This window comes from Thamnophis elegans, chromosome 16 (genome assembly GCF_009769535.1).
Source record: "Thamnophis elegans isolate rThaEle1 chromosome 16, rThaEle1.pri, whole genome shotgun sequence".
NCBI lineage: Eukaryota > Metazoa > Chordata > Lepidosauria > Squamata > Colubridae > Thamnophis > Thamnophis elegans.
Window position 1 is genome coordinate 9,882,776 of NC_045556.1, and position 16,216 is coordinate 9,898,991.

The 16,216-nt window shown below is 39.0% G+C and overlaps 2 protein-coding genes across 2 annotated transcripts in view; both read left to right on the forward strand.

The window, feature by feature from the left end:
- Positions 1-4,384, forward strand: part of SLC12A1 (solute carrier family 12 member 1) — a 52,922-nt gene extending 48,538 nt beyond the window's left edge. The window contains 4 exon segments of the mRNA XM_032233075.1: positions 888-974; positions 2,324-2,459; positions 3,990-4,057; positions 4,249-4,384. Coding sequence (XP_032088966.1) covers positions 888-974; positions 2,324-2,459; positions 3,990-4,057; positions 4,249-4,384 — 427 coding nt within the window.
- Positions 4,385-7,017: 2,633 nt separating this feature from the next.
- DUT (deoxyuridine triphosphatase) lies at positions 7,018-14,712 on the forward strand. The gene is made up of 7 exons (XM_032232428.1): positions 7,018-7,803; positions 8,624-8,816; positions 11,536-11,627; positions 11,735-11,779; positions 12,417-12,491; positions 13,423-13,493; positions 14,589-14,712. Exons 1-7 carry the CDS (start codon positions 7,776-7,778, stop codon positions 14,643-14,645), a joined length of 561 nt encoding a protein of 186 aa, XP_032088319.1. The 5' UTR covers positions 7,018-7,775; the 3' UTR covers positions 14,646-14,712.
- The last annotated feature ends 1,504 nt before the right edge of the window (positions 14,713-16,216 follow it).

The window sequence follows — 16,216 nt, forward strand, 5'->3', positions numbered from 1 at the left end:
AAAGGAATTATTAGGGAGGCAACATCTACACCCTCTTTCTCTTACACAAACTATCTGAACTAAGTTGCATCTTGCTCCTCTGGAATGCAGACCCTTTCTTCCTGGGATTCCAGAGTAAATTCTGTCACATTTCCAAAGTATTTGCATATATAGGAGGAAAGGAAGAAAATGATGTAGGCAAAGCAGCTTGAAATATCTAAAGCACTGTGTAACCATTAGGTAGTAGAAGTAAAACTTGGTTAGCTTATTTTATTGCAGAATTCCTTTTTTTTTTTTTAAATAAAGATTTTATTGGTAAAAAGAAAATACAACATCCATAACTTGTAACAAACAATACAACTACATTCGAGATATTCCCATACTATCAAATCATTATAAACATCAAAGGTTAGGTATCTTTCCCTCCCTCTTTTCTTCCCTCCCCCCCTTACTTCCTTCTCCCCTGCCTTTCCTCCTTTCTTTTCTCCTTTCCTCCTTTCCTTCCCCGTCCTTTCTCTCCCTCGGTCCCCCCCCTCCTTCTCACATACCTTTCCTCCTTCCTGCCTCTTTCCCTCCTCCTCCTTTTAAGAACTTGCAGAGAACTTGCAGAATTCCTTTTTAGAAACTTTCGTTGTCCATGTTTCGACTCCATGCCCTGTTAAAATGTATTCTGGATTCTCTTTTATGTAGACAGACAGAATGTTGTCTTGCAAGAACTGCATTTTATATATCAGCCTGCAATCTTAGCGCACTAATTTAATTCACTGTAAAAAAAAGTTGCATTTTGCAATCCAGGGCAAAAGATTATCTAGCAAAATATTGCATCCCCTGCATACTGACTATAAGGTATCACAAGTCAAGCTTTCTGAATTTTGGAATTACAACAGATTCCCTTTTTAATTTTTCAGGATGGCTTCACTATTAAGTAAGTTCAGAATAAAATTTGCCGACATTAATATAATTGGAGACATCAACATGAAACCCAATAAAGAGAGGTAAGCTTCAGCAAGAAGTGCATTTTTTTTTAAAGGGAACATATAAAAATGGAATATGTAAAATCTGCTCATGTTTAAGTCTTATTTTTCCATTTAGGAAAAAAATACCAAGCTAAATCATGGGTATTCATTCTATTATTGCAGAGAAGGTAGCAAACTGCCAAAGAAAAAATGAATTTTAAGGTAATATTGGAATAGCTGGGCGTTCCTGAAGCAGCCATTGACATCCCCTTTCTTTTAAAGGATAATATGCTTATTACCTAAATAACTATAATCTGTTTTATTTCATTTGTACACACACGCATGCACACAAAATAACTTTAACCACTGTTGTTCTGTGATGTCGTTTTGATGAATTGAAAGATACTTTGTTCTGTCTTGAATTGTGGCTAATCATATGGCTATAAAGGCTATAATTTGTTTAGAAAATGTTAAATGAACGCCGGAATTGTAGTTTATTATCCCAAATGCAAGGGTAAGTACATGATTTGAATCCCGCCTGGCTATACTTCTGAGAGTTAAGCCTTTTCAGAGGCTTAAATATGCTACCAAAGTGCACTTTATCAGAAATCAAGGTAGAGTGCAAGTTAAAATCTATTGTATCACATCCAAGTCTTTCTAATGCCATTATTTAGAATGTCTATACGAACTTAGTATTAGTTGTCTAGATCAGGGGTCACCAACCTTTTGGATCTCAGGGACCATGAAATTCATAATTTTAAATCCCGTGGACCACTAATATGTTTTTTTTAAGATAAAAATTATTTCATGCAATATAAAAATGCAAATAATTTTTCTGCGGACCACCAAAATTTTCTCATGGATCCCCAGTGGCCCAGAGACCACCAGTTGGTGACCGCTGGATTAGATGTAGCCAATTTACTTCAACGTTAAATTTATTAGAACTAATTTCCAGAGATATCTATGTTACGTTTTATATGAAATAATTCCACTTATGTTCAGTGGAATGGAGTTTGAATCTTACAATTAACAGCAATAAAAAAATAAAGCTAGTGTTATGGTATAATGCAAGCAGACATTTTCCAAAAAAAGTCCTGTTTCTTGCTTATGCAACTATGAATATACTCTGCAGTACTGTGAAATTATTCTGTGTAACTTTATAATAAATCCAATATGGAATATAAAATGCAATGACAAAGATAAGCTTGAGAAAGTGTTACTGTGCTGCAATGGCTATGCCCACGCTTAAAACCTGATAAATACAGTTTAAAGATTTTTATAGAATTCAGCTATCATTCCACAGCCAAAAGCTTGTCCGATCTTAAGAATATCTGTAAAATGAAGAGTTAGAGCCCTGCTGTGAAGTCTCTTTATAATTTCTGTTCCAGCTGGAAATTCTTTGAAGAGATGATTGAACCATACCGCCTTCATGAAAGCTGCAAAGATTTAACAACTGCTGAGAAATTAAAGAGAGAAGCACCATGGAAAATCACTGATGCAGAACTGGAAGCATTCAAGGAAAAGGTAACCAGCCATACCTTTTAGTTACCTTTGACACTGTAAAGGAGCTATTTGAGAGAGAAGACAGGGCAGATAGATTACCGCCAAGGGGGGGGGGGGGATCCATAATATCCATGGTTTATATCACATGCGCTTTCAAACCAAATTTTACGCATAATCGTTTTAAAGCAATAACTTTGATCAAGATTATTCGTTTTAATAACACAAGAAACTCCTTTACTTGGAGAGAGCTTTTTATTTGGCAGAAACTTTACTTCAAACCTTTAGAGCAGCGTTTCTCAAATCCTGGCAGTTTAGATGAGTGAATTTCAACTTCCAAAATTCCCCAGCCAGCATTCTGGGAGGTGAACTCCACCCATGTTCAAGCTGCCAAGGATGAGGAACACTTAACTTAGAAGAGAAGGCAATATTTCTTAATTGCCCTGTAGCTTATGCTTCCCGAAATCTGCACAAGTAGTCCAGTGGTGGGATTCAATTTTTTTTACTACCGGTTCTGTGGGTGTGGCTTGGTGGGCATGATGTGGCAGGGGAAAGGATACTGCAAAATCTCCATTCCCTCCCGATCAGCTGGGACTCAGGAGGCAGAGGATAGATGGGGGTGGGGCCAGCCAGAGGTGGTATTTGCTGGTTCTTCAAACTACTCAAAATTTCTGCTACCGGTTCGCCAGAACTGGTCAATGTGCTAAATACCAGCTCTGAAGTAGTCCTCATTTAACAATCCTAACTGGGACCGGAATTTCCACCACTAAGCTATGTGATCCTTAGGTCAGGACCACTTAGCAACAATTTCTGTGGTCCTTGTTCCTCATTAGAACTCACAGTCTCCTGGTTTCTAGGCCAGCACTTGAACAATTACCCCAACTGGGATTCACTCTTCAGGTGGTAGATGGGGAGAACATCCAATATAAGAGACACATAATCCAGTACTGAATTCTGCAACAATTTCTGTCATCCCACATCAAAGCGGTTGCAGAAAACATTAACTCTGAATCTTTTCTTTGCACTGCTCAAGCTCCAGTAGTGAATGTTAATTTGGGATATAAATACGTATATTAGCTGAATAGGATACTTAAGCTTCATTGTATATTCTCTCAACATGAAGGATAGCATTGTCTGGGATAGTTGTTAGAATAGGATCAGAGTAGGAATCAGTAGGATCATTGATCTGAGTGCAAGACTAATTGTACATTTTAAAAATCCTTCCAACTCTTAATTTCTTTAAATAAATTTATGTTCATAATTATTATATTCTGTAGCTATGAGTATTTCATTAGAGGTAAGATTAATATGGATTCATATTGATTTAATCAGAGAAAGTAATTATCCAACAAAGCTGTTTCTTGCTTCCAATTTGCAAGTTACGTACTTCAATTTACAAAAATCATAGCAATCAACAGATTTATCCAAAGACAGGCAGAATTGTACAGGAACTTATTTCGAAGTTATTCATAAAGAAGGATGTCTGGAATGTATTTTGACTCAGGATGATAGAACAAATAATTTCTAACGTAATCAACTTTTGATTTTAAACAGAGTTACCGCCAGGTCCGTTTGAATGAACTCTTACAGGAGCACTCTCGAGCTGCTAATCTAATTATTGTGTAAGTTATATATTTTTAATTTGTTGTCCCTACTGAGACTTTGGAGCACGATTGTAAATTGAAATACAGTTATCTACAGTCCAAATTAGTTTTCTGTAGCTATTTGTTTCCATCTGGTAATCCTATCCAAGGAGACTATTTATATATGAACAATGAGTATTACTAATACTTCCTCCTATTCAACTCAACAGGAGCCTACCAGTGGCAAGAAAAGGAATTATATCGGATTACCTCTACATGGCTTGGTTGGAAATCCTTTCCAAGAACCTACCTCCAGTTATGCTCATTCGAGGCAACCACAAAAATGTACTAACGTTTTACTCATAACTTCCCCCCTGAAGTCCATTACATGCATTCTGGACATAGCAATAGACTTAATATATCCAATAAGACTCCAAACAGGATATTTTGCTATCAGCATTTCCAAGTAAAAAACAAATCATATCTCCAAAAAGGAGAGAAGAAATGAAAAACCAGGATTGACAGCACAAGGTAAAATGGAAGAGAGTAACTTGGAAAGAAAAAAAAAAGATCTGCATTCCACATTTCAAATCCCTCTTTAAAAATCTATATTTCATCACAAAGAAAGTCTGCTTGATGTCAGAATATACACTAACTTCCATTCCTATTATGAACACATTAGGTTTAATTACTGCAGTCCTGTGGTCCAGAATACCGTAAAACTTAGTTATGCAAAAACTTCCATTCTCCCCCAAAGAATCCAAAATGTCTGATTTCCTGTTCAATGCTATACCTGCTTACATAACTTCAAAGTTTTTGTTCCATAAATACATCTGGTTGTAGTTTTTTTCTATTCATGATAGTGAAACTGGGGAGCAAAATGTCATGATTTATAAAGCATAACATATAATTTCAAATTATCACTTCAAGATAAGCTGGAATCATATTCAATCAACACTTAAGACAACTTTGAAAACAAATATATGTGTACTAACCTAATTTTTTTTTAAAAAATCAGTGATATTGATTTCTTTAGAACTATAAATAAAAGTAAACTAGCACAGTGACTTGACATAACTTAGAAATTATTTTTAATAATTTTAAATCTTTTTCTGACTGGTAAGAATATTTGAACTTGTATATTAATTTAATGTTAACAATAAAAATGAATCACAGGTTTATCTCCACTGCATACTTTGATTTATTGATTTCTTTTGTTTCTATGTGGAAAAAAATCAGAGGCATCTTTATTAAATTTGTTGCAACACAAGCTGCACCAATCATTAGAAAAACTAACACATTCATCACAAATTAGTGTGCGCTAAAATTCCTATTATCCAAAGCATCATAAACTGACAACAAAAATATGTGGTTTTGTCATAATTCAAGTGATAAATATTACCAGCCATTCATAACATTTGGCACACAATGATCTTAGTATAGTTAATTTCATCTAAATAATGAGATTTTTTGAATTTTGATTAGACATATTTTATTAGATAAGATTTGTGTTACTGATACAGCATCACCAAACAATATTAGTTTTGTTTAGCATTCTTGGGAGCAGAAACTATTGGCTTTGTAATAAGAGACAGGAATGGATATAAATCCATTTATTCTTCTTGGAAAAAAAGCTCAGCATAATATACAGGATTGTTGGCGTAAGTATACAAAATCAAAATTATCAAAGGATATTTAACTAGTTTTGGGGGAAGTAGCGAGAGAAAGTATTGACAAAAGACCCCAGAATTCAAAATGAGACAGCACATGGGAAACAAATATTATTTTAATCAACCTTTCTTGACCCAGTAGAACTGGAGTTCCAAGAATTATCAGGCAAGTCATAATTCAACATTTTGAAATTGCCTTTTGCAAGATACAAAGATAGGAATTCATAGTTTGCTGGCATGAATATAGAGTTTATTTCTGTGTACTGCTAGCGATGGTTTTTTTTTTAAAGGTAGACAAATTCATACAGGGTAGCTCAGCCAATACTGTAATACTAAGAATACCCTGCATGTTGCCAATAGTGGACTTTTCAGGGGATTTACAGAACCTCAAGAAGCAGAGCCAGCTCAAGACCAACTTAGGCTGACTGCTTTCAGGGGCTCTCTCCTTCAACTGGACTTACTCCAGGTGAATTACAAGGATGCACCCTTGCAATTTTGCCAGGCTGATATGGGAGCCCACTGCATTTCCCCCAAAATGCCTTTGGGTTTGTTCAATAGCAGTAGCAATAGTAGTTCGACTTATATACCGCTTCATAGGGCTTTCAGCCCTCTCTAAACGGTTTACAAAGTCAGCATTATTGCCCCCACAGTCTGGGTCATTTTACCCACCTCGGAAGGATGGAAGGCTGAGTCAACCCTAAGCCGGTGAGATTTGAACCGCCGAACTGCAGTTAGCAGTCAGCTGAAGTGGCCTGCAGTACTGCACTCTAACCACTGTGCCACCTCGGCTCCCCACTCTTTCCTACATCCATAGCCTGTCCAGGACAGCCATAACCATGGCATGCCCATATCAGCTTCTAAAACCAGCCAAGGCTGGTGAAGAGACTCAAGATAAAAGAAGCCTCCAACTGAGATGTTTGAATGTTTAAACACTGGAAATTCAAATGATGCCTTGGTCATGGGTGCCTTCTATTGTTTAGGGAGGCTGACTTAAAAAATAAATAAATAGATTTCTCCAAACTTGGAATGGCCTCCTACTCTTTGAACAAAACAACCTCTGAACAGAAAAAGGAGGAGATTGATCTCCCAGAAATCTATTAAACGTGGTTTTCCCAGCAGGCTTGGGGATCCCATAGAAATAGGGATCTACCCAGAGTCATCTTGTAGGGGAGATAGGCAGCATAAAAGTTTAATAAATAACATTTAAAAGGAGGGCCCACAAGGTTACACAGGGTATAGGATGGTGGTCCATTGATTGTATTTATATGTTATATTTGCATCTGTTTCAATGGCAGCCATTAAATGAATAGAATAGAATAGAATACTTTATTGGCCAGGTGTGATTGGACACACAAGGAATTTGTCTTTGGTGCATATGCTCTTGGTGTACATAAAAGATACATTGTCACTAATCATAGGGTACAACACTTAAGGATAATCATAGGGTACAAATAAGCAATCAAATCATACTAGCAAACCATCAATATAAATCGTAAGGATACAAGCAACAAAGTTACAGTCTACCTATATAAATTTGACTGATAAATGACCAAACTCATACATAAATATAAGGGTTTCCCTGCCTAAGCAGGGGGTTGGGGGGGTTGGACTAGAAGAGCTCCAAGGTCCCTTCCAACTCTGATCTATAACTATAACTAACATACTATCCTATCTTATCCCCAAAGTCTCTGGGCAGATCAGGGTGGTTCGTTTCTAGCCCTCCATTCATGGAACTGAAGCCAATTAGGGTCATTAGTCCCATTTAGGGAATCCCACCTGAGCATCTTTCCTAAAAGGGTCAGGGTTCTGGTTTCTCCCAAGGCAAAGTCACCTCCGGGAAGCCAAGCGAGGCCTCTGCTCTCCCCCCAGGTCTCTTTAGCCAAACCCGGGTTAAGAGACGTCTCGTGTGAATGCAGCCTTCCTGATTTCTCCAGACCCCTGGCCGAGGAGGGTGGAGGGAGACAAGGATGCCATCTTAGCCTCCTCTCGGTCTACCAGAGACAACGACGCTTTCCCCGCACCTCTGCGATCCCGGAAGCAAAAAGAGCGAGCAAGACGAGGCCGAAAAAGACCCTTCAGGCGCCGCCATGGCTCCCCTGCGCTCCTTCATGCACAGTAAGCAAATAACTTTAATTCCCCCCCCCAATCCTTTGGGGAAGGTGGACTCGTCCATAAAGAGCTGTACGGCTCTCTGGCCTTGCAGAGCCGTTGGGCAAAACCATTCCTATACGCGGGGGGGGAGAAATGGGGTTCATCCTAAAAGGAGACGACGGGGAAATCGGTAGCTCACTTAAACAGCCTCATTCTTGTGGGTTTTTTTGCCTCCCGCAAGAACAGCCGCCGCCATTTTATTTACCTGAGTGAAATGTAGCAAGACAAGCCCCCTCAGTCGGGATGAGGGAGGCCGAACGGACCCGTCCACCCCGAATCCCCCCTTACACACAAACCAGGCGTTTTTGGCTACCGTTCTCTTGGAATAGGCAGGGGGGAAAAACCCCGCCCAAATCCGAAGCGAAATTCACTTTTCTCTCATATTTTTTTTTTTTTGGCCCCGTTAAGAATATCCCGATTCGGACAACGACGGCGCGCGCCGGCTTCATTTTTGCCGTTTCTTCTTATACTGACAGACAGGGGGGAAATCCCGCCTCCGCCTTGGCGCCCATTGGCTACCAAAGTTGGCCACTTTTAAGACTTGTGGACTTCAACTCCCAGAATGGCTGGAGAATTCTGGGAGTTGAAGTCCAGAAGTCTTAAAAGTTGCCAAATTTAAAGACCTCTCTGGTCCTCGCGCGCCCATTGGCCGTTGGTGCCGCGCACGCGCGCCCCGCCCCGCCCCATTGGGCGTTGGCGCCGCAAGCGGGACTCGTTTGGGATTTAAAAAGGAAAAAATGGGCGGGCTTTCGGAGCATCTCGTCGTCTTCTTTCCCGCCTTCAGAATTGACCGCCTTTTTTCGCGCCGTCGCCATGCCGGTCTCCAAAGTAACCCCCGGGGAACCTTCCAGCGCCAGGCAGGTGACCATTCCCGACGGGGACACGCCTTATCAGAGCCTGCGCTTCGTCAAGCTGACGGAAAATGCCGTGGCGCCTTCTAAAGGATCTTCCCGGGCGGCCGGCTACGATTTGTACAGGTAATAAAAGGACTGGGAGATTCTGTGGAGATTTCTCAATCTCCCATGGTTTTGTCCCAAAATAGTTGTAGTAGTTGTTTGTATTTCCCCCCCCCAAAAAGGGCAGCTGGATTTTCTTGGCGTTTCCTTTAAAAAGGTTTCGCTTCGAATCCAACACACGTTTCTTCCGATGAACTGAGGAAGCTTCTTAGAATAGAATAAGAATAGAATAGAATAGCAGAGTTGGAATGAAAATAAAGATAATAGGGAAATGACAAGGGGAAAGAAAGGGGGAGGAGAGATGAAGGATAAAGGGGAAAAGAAATATAAACTTTCGACTTTTTTCAGCACAGTAAAATCCAACGTAGAAGGACAGCCTTGACTTTTACATAACTTAGTTATTACTAGCCATTTGTGCAACAATAAATTAATCCATTCAGCAAAACCCAAAATCAAAGTTCCATTCTCTTCTGTCTCAAGCAGAAAATTTGGAAGCGATTTGCAAGTAGAAAGAAAACCGGAAATAGTCTTTTCTTGACTGTAATACAGTTTTAGAATATAGAATAACAGAGCTGGAAGGGACCTTGGAGGTCTTCTAGTCCAACCCCCTGCTCAGGCAGGAAACCCTACACCACTTCAGACAAATGGATATCCAACATCTCCTTAAAAACTTCCAGTGTTGGGGCATTCACAACTTCTGGAGGCAAGTTGTTCCACTGATTGATTGTTCTGACTGTCAGGAAATTTCTCCTTAGTTCTAAGTTGCTTCTCTCCTTGATTAGTTTCCATCCACTGCTTCTTGTCCTGCCCTCAGGTGCTTTGGAGAATAGCTTGACTCCCTCATCTTTGGGGCAACCCCTGAGATATTGGAAGACTTCTATCATGTCTCCCCTGGTCCTTCTTTCTATTAAACTAGACATACCCAGTTCCTGCAACCGTTCTTCATATGTTTTAGCCTCCAGTCCCCTAATCATCTTTGTTGCTCTTCTCTGCACTCTTTCTAGAGTCTCCACATCTTTTCTACATCGTGGCGACCAGAACTGAATGCAGTATTCCAGTTTTGGCCTTACCAAGGCATTATAAAGTAATATAAACACTTAACGTGATCTTGATTCTATCCCTCTGTTGATGCAGCCTGTGTTGGCTTTTTTGGCAGCTGCTGCACACTGCTGGCTCCTATTTAAATGGTGGTTCACTAGGACTCCAAGATCCCTCTCACAGTTACTACTATTGAGCAAGGTAGTACATAATATTGTCCCTGTGCATTTTATTTTTCTTGCCTAAATGTAGAACCTTAATTTTTCCACCATTGAATTTTATTTTGTGAGATAGCGCCCAATGTTCAAGTCCCAAAGGTAGAGTGAAATTGCCCCCATTGCATTTTAACTTCCCTGAGGCTGGTGGGAGGAGCTGCTGGCTGGGGCAGGAAGGGGGGGGAGTCTGAGAAAGAGTATAGAAGACAAAACGAAACCTTTTCAAAGAAAATCCAGCTGCCTTTTGGAGAAACACACACACACACACAGAGACATTTGAGGAACAGGATGGTCTTCTTACAGCTTGAATCCGATCTTTAATCAAAGAATTAGCAATTGTGGCATTGTTCTTTTTACCGGTGGGCTGTCAGTAAAAGTGAATTGGGTAGCTATAATGAATGTGAATAATATTGTTGGGCAGTTGGTCTTTCAGGTAGGTTTTTTCAGAGTATTCTGCGCTAACCGATAAAATACATTTTTCTTCCAAGGCTACTGGTACAATGAAACAATAATTCATTCATTTGAATCCAAGATCAACCTGTAACTAGTAGTCCTCGCTTAGTAGACCTCAAATTGGGACCAGTAGCTCTGATGCTAAGCAATGACGTCGTTAAATAAGACATGTGACAGCAGGGTCAGAGTTTACTATTTTAGTGCCGACTTCTCCATTGATTTTCCTTGGTGGAAGCCAGTTGCGAGCATGTAAATGGCAATCGTGCAGCTGTGGACTAATACAACAATCATACATTCTCATCAACTGCAAAGTGCATGAATGTCAATTGTGATGGCAGGGACACAATTGTACAGATGGTCCTCAACTTACAAGCATTACTTTAGCAACCGTTCAAAGTTACAGCGGCACTGAAAAATATGACGGGACCCTTTTTCACACTTACAACTTTTGCAGCATCCCTGTGATCACGTGATCAAAATCCAGACACTTGGCAAATTGTCTCATATTTAATGACGGTTACAGTGTCCAGGAATCATATAACCTGCTTTTGGGACCTTCTGACATGCAAAATCAATGGGAAAGCCAGATTTACTTAACTATGTTACTAACAACTGCTGCAGTGGCGCAGTGGTTAGAATGCGGACTGCAATTTGGCAGTTTGAATCTCACCAAGCTCAAGGTTGATTCAGCCTTCCATCCTTCCAAGTTTGGTAAGATTGTTGGGGGCAATAGACTGACTAAACCGCTTAGAGACGGCTGTAAAGCACTATGAAGCGGTGTATAAGTCTAGGTGCTGTTGCAGTGATTCACTTAACAACTGTGATGAGAAAGGTCATAAAATGAGACAAAGCTCACTTAACAATTGTCTTGCTTAGCAACATATGTTTGGGCTCAATTATGGTCATAAGTCGAGGACTACCTGTGTATTAAAATGTATAAAAAGAAATGACTTCTGCATACAATTGGAACTTACTGGTTTTTTTCTTAGATATTCATTTTTTGTTTGTTTGTTTGTTTTTTGTTTGTTTGGTAGTGCATATGATTGTGAGGTCCCTGCTGTAGGGAAAGCTGTTGTGAAAACAGATATTCAGGTTGCCCTTCCTACAGGTTGCTATGGTCGAGTAGGTAAGTTGTTAAACAGAAAAATAGTAATCTTATAGGTTTGCTAAACCTTTATTGGTGAAAGTTAGAAAGTGGGTCATAATTAACAATTTTTTCCCTTTTGATTTAAGCTCCTCGATCTGGATTAGCTGTAAATCATTTCATTGATGTCGGTGGTGAGTAATTGTTTCTGAATGCAATTATATCACTACATGCATTTAGCTGCTGCAGCATAAAATGCATATTACATTATTCTTAATTGAGGAAAAAAATGTCCTTAGTAAAATAAATTGTCAGGCTCCAACATGAGGTTTTGCTTATTTACATTAATTTACATATTTTATAAGATAGCAGTACTTACGCTCTGGGAATAGAAGTATTGAAAGATGAAATGTGAGTGAGTTTTCTTTATTATATAAATAAGCTCCCTATAATTTTAGTGAAGCTAAACGAAGGAACATATGTTCTTTGCAATAATTTATTATCAAGTTAATTAAAGCACATCTGTTAAAGCAATTGACCGTGAACTAAGCTCTGCAGAACTATATGTTAGCAGTTGGCTAGATACATTTATCCACTGCATATATTTATTTCAATTAAACAATGTTTGGAAACAAACATTTTCAAACTTCTTATTTTTAAGGAATCCTCACACTGATTTATTTGTTACTGAGCTGAGCTAATAAGACTAAGCCTCTACTAAGACTAAGGCTCTACACACACACACACACTCAGTCAGTCAGTCAGTCAGTCTCTGCAAGTGAACTCAAATATACAGTGGAACATCTATACTTGCATTCTTTTTTTTAACAGCTGGAGTAATTGATGAGGACTACAGGGGAAATGTTGGTGTTGTATTGTTTAACTTTGGAAAGGAACCGTTTCAAGGTAAAAAGAAGGAGTTAATGTTAAGCTGATACTTTCCTTAAATTTCCTGCTTTTATATTAGAATATACATGTAAAGTTTTGGCAGAGGGAGCTTCAGGACAATGGAAACACGTATATTGCGTTTGCAAATATAGCATCAATCAAAACTTCCCAAACTGTTCAGCTCACCAACCTCCTTATAAAGTTTTAGCTTTTTCTTTGCCCTCCAAACATTTAGTATATGAAAATAAATACTACCAACAGCACTACCAATAATAGCAAAAAAAATACTGCCACTGGTAGCCTCCCACCATCCAGTGCGATCCCACAGAGTTGGCCTCCTCAGGGTGCCGTCGGCCAGACTGTCGGCTAGCAACCCCCAGGGGGAGAGCCTTCTCTCTGGAATAAGCTGCCCTCGCATAATCTCCGACCTCCGGTCCTTCCGACATGCCCTAAAAAGTTGGCTTTTCCAACAAGCTGGCCTGGCCTGAACAAAATAAAATAAATGATTGATTATTGTTAATTTTAATTGAATTTTTTAAATGTTATTGTTAATCTTAATTGGGTTTGTTTTTGGATACTCTATCTAATTTTTTTAAACTTTTGTAATATGTGTTTTTTTAATGTTGTACGCCACCCTGAGTCCTTTGGGAGAAGGGCGGCATATAAATCCAATAAACAAGCAAACAAACAAAAACAATAACACATAATCCCATTGACCCTTTCAGAATGATATTTAACCGCACTGGGGAACCCTGGCATAAATAATATGCTGGACTTTATAAGCAATCATCCAATCTCCAAGAGGAGAAACAAGTAATTTCCTTACATTGTCCTTAGATTAATTGCACAGTATTTTTCTGGCATTTTCCTTAGAATGATATAACAATCTGTTGATAATGTTTTGTTTTTTTAAAAAATATCAGTTTTTAAATTCTCTCTCTTTTTTAAGTTAAGAAGGGTGACAGGATTGCTCAACTAATCTGTGAGCGCATCTACTATCCAGTTCTTGAAGAAGTCAAGGTAAGAAATAACTGCTAACCCAGATATCTTACTGTTTAATAAAATATAGGAATTCAAAGACTATCTAATGTAGGGATATGGGTGAAATCTATTTGTTTCACATTTACTTCAAAATCTCAATTTTTTGTCACTGGTCTTCAGAGTTTAGTTTTTAGCAATATAACAAATGATGTCAGCCTCTGCCTTGCTGCTGCTTCGGCTGCCATTGAAACGGGGAGGGGGGCATGGTATTTGGGAGGGGAATCATTATGTGCTGGAGGAGTGTTCTAGAAGCTGTCTGACCATCTCATTGCGCATGTGAAGGAAGGGAGTTTCCTGCCAAGGCTAACTGTCCAGCATTCCACCCTGATGATGTTTTTTGAAGTTATCTCCCACCTGACAGTTGGGTGACTTGTTATTGGACTATGGACTGGGGTGCCAGGGGGAGGGGATTGAACTATACATGATATTCATTGCTTTCGCGCCCATTTATCCAGACTCTGCTTTGCTTTGCTATTTATCGTTTGTAATTAGTAAAAGTACACTTAATTTCAAAAAATGGAGTTGAGTGGTTTCTTTCCTGATTATTAAATGAAGCAGCACCTGACAAATTCCTTTTGAAAATAGATTAGTTATGGATGATTCTAAGAAACCATGGCTGTCATTTATTGGAATGTCTAGGATGTTTAGATCTGTGAATATAGAGGTAGACTGTTCATTCAGTGACCATTTGAATTTACAACAGCACTAAGAAAAGAGATTTACCACATTGTTGACTGAACTTGCAGCCATCGCTGGGTCCCCAAAGTCACATAATTGTGGTTTGGCAACTGGTGCATATTTATGCTGTCCACAGCATCACACACTCATTATCTGTGACCTTCATAACAAGCTTCCAACAAGCAAAGTCAGTGGAGAAGTGGGTGGCAAGTCAGGGTCACAGAGTCTGGCACAGTCACTCAATGTTACACTTTACGACTGTGTCACTTAGTGACAGTAGGCAATCCCAATTGTGGTTAGTGAGGATCACAATTGGGATTTAACGTGTGCACTTTTTTCTTTTACAATCCCCGCCCCCCTTGTTATTCAATTAAACTAATTACTTCTATTTTTCAGGTTTTGGATGAAACAGAACGTGGCTCAGGCGGTTTTGGATCAACTGGGAAGAAATAAAGAAAACTCTTTTATACAGTATGTTTTTGTACACCTTTTTAAAATGTAAATAAACTTTGATAGAAAATTGTGGGATTTTTTTTTTCCTTATAAGGAAGAGACGAATTTAAAAACACTACTGCAAGGAAAAGAATATAGATCACTACAGGCTGTGTTTACTTAGTGCTGTTGTAGGGAGAGGAATCTGCCAAAGATAACTAACTTTCAGAGACTACTTAAAACCTTACGACCACCACCACCCTAAGCCCTTGTTCACAGCCATAATTTTCCAATCAAAATTTAACTGGAATTGTTTTAAAAGCAAGCTACAATTAAAAGGGACACCGGGAACAGTTAATAGATAGTCCTCACTTAATATCCACATTCCATGACTGAGGTTAAAACTACAGAACAAGGAGGGCTTACAACCGGTCTTTGATTGTTGGTGTCACACTGTCCCTACACTTTCATGGTCTCAATTTGGGCACTTGGCAACACAATGACGTTTCATTGTCCCACAGCCAAATGTGAAAATATGTCTGGTAAACTGAGTTGTATGGAGTCCACACAGCATTCAAGTACAGTACTAGAGATCCTATTTCAAGTTGCAATCCTGGTCTGGCAAGACCAGAGTCAAAGTAGAAAATTGCTGCTGCATTAATGTAACACAACTTAAGCAGGTTTTATCTAATTCTTCTTGTTATAAACAAAATTTAAACTGGCACTGGAAGCCTCTTTTTTCAGCCACTAAAATTCTTACGTGTTTCTTCTCTCTGCAAATATTTATACAAATGCTTAAGCTTATTAAAAATCACAAGAGCAAGAAGCTCACTACTTTAAAGCCAAAAAGTTGATCAGGCAAGCATGTGGCATGCCCACATTCAATACTGCATGACCCTTTTTGGTTCCTGTCAAATATATTGAACCAAAAATAAAATTGTTAATAATTGAGGGACGGATTACAATCATTTCCACTTTAGCAAATAAGCCACTAGATGGCACTTGAAAATAGCCTTTTCCTATTTCCCCCCTCCAAAAAATGCCTAGGTCTGTAACTAATCAATAGCCCTTCCCATGAGATGATGTTGGTGGAAAGCAACAGAGCAATGCTTGAGAGAAAGCTGGCAAAAAGATGTCATGGCATGGAGAGAAACCGAATCTACAAGTGAAAAGATTTTGGAAGACTGGCCTGTTTGCACAATTGTTCCTGGCTTACAAATACCAAAAGGGGGGAAAAAAAACCTTTTCTCCAGGCGTGGTTTTTCAACAAGAATGGAAAAATAGAGCAAAGAGAAACATTCCTCCTGGTTTTTTTTCCCCTTTCTCAGTCCATCAACTTTCATCTCTTTCGGTTCAAACTTGATTCTTGCAAGTATACTTGGTGCTTCACATTTTAGTGCGTGGCACCCTCAAAAGAGCAGGATTTTTGTGGTCCCTTAACACTATTCCTCTATTTCTATCTTGGCTGGGACCCTAGGAATCATTCAGAAAGATAGTATCTGCCATTGTGCTTCGCCTTCAAGGTTATTAAATAAGCTTCGGTATAAACTGACCTGTTAGCCCTATCAAATCCTTGCAAGAATAACTTTTTT

What these genes read in the sequence shown, in the direction of transcription:
- DUT (XM_032232428.1), top strand. Translation starts at nt 7,776, where the DNA reads ATGGCTCCCCTGCGCTCCTTCATGCACA. An exon ending in GCCGGCTACGATTTGTACAG is followed by an intron (nt 8,817 to 11,535) that starts GTAATAAAAGGA and finishes TTTGTTTGGTAG; the next exon opens with TGCATATGATTGTGAGGTCC. An exon ending in TGGAAAGGAACCGTTTCAAG is followed by an intron (nt 12,492 to 13,422) that starts GTAAAAAGAAGG and finishes CTCTTTTTTAAG; the next exon opens with TTAAGAAGGGTGACAGGATT.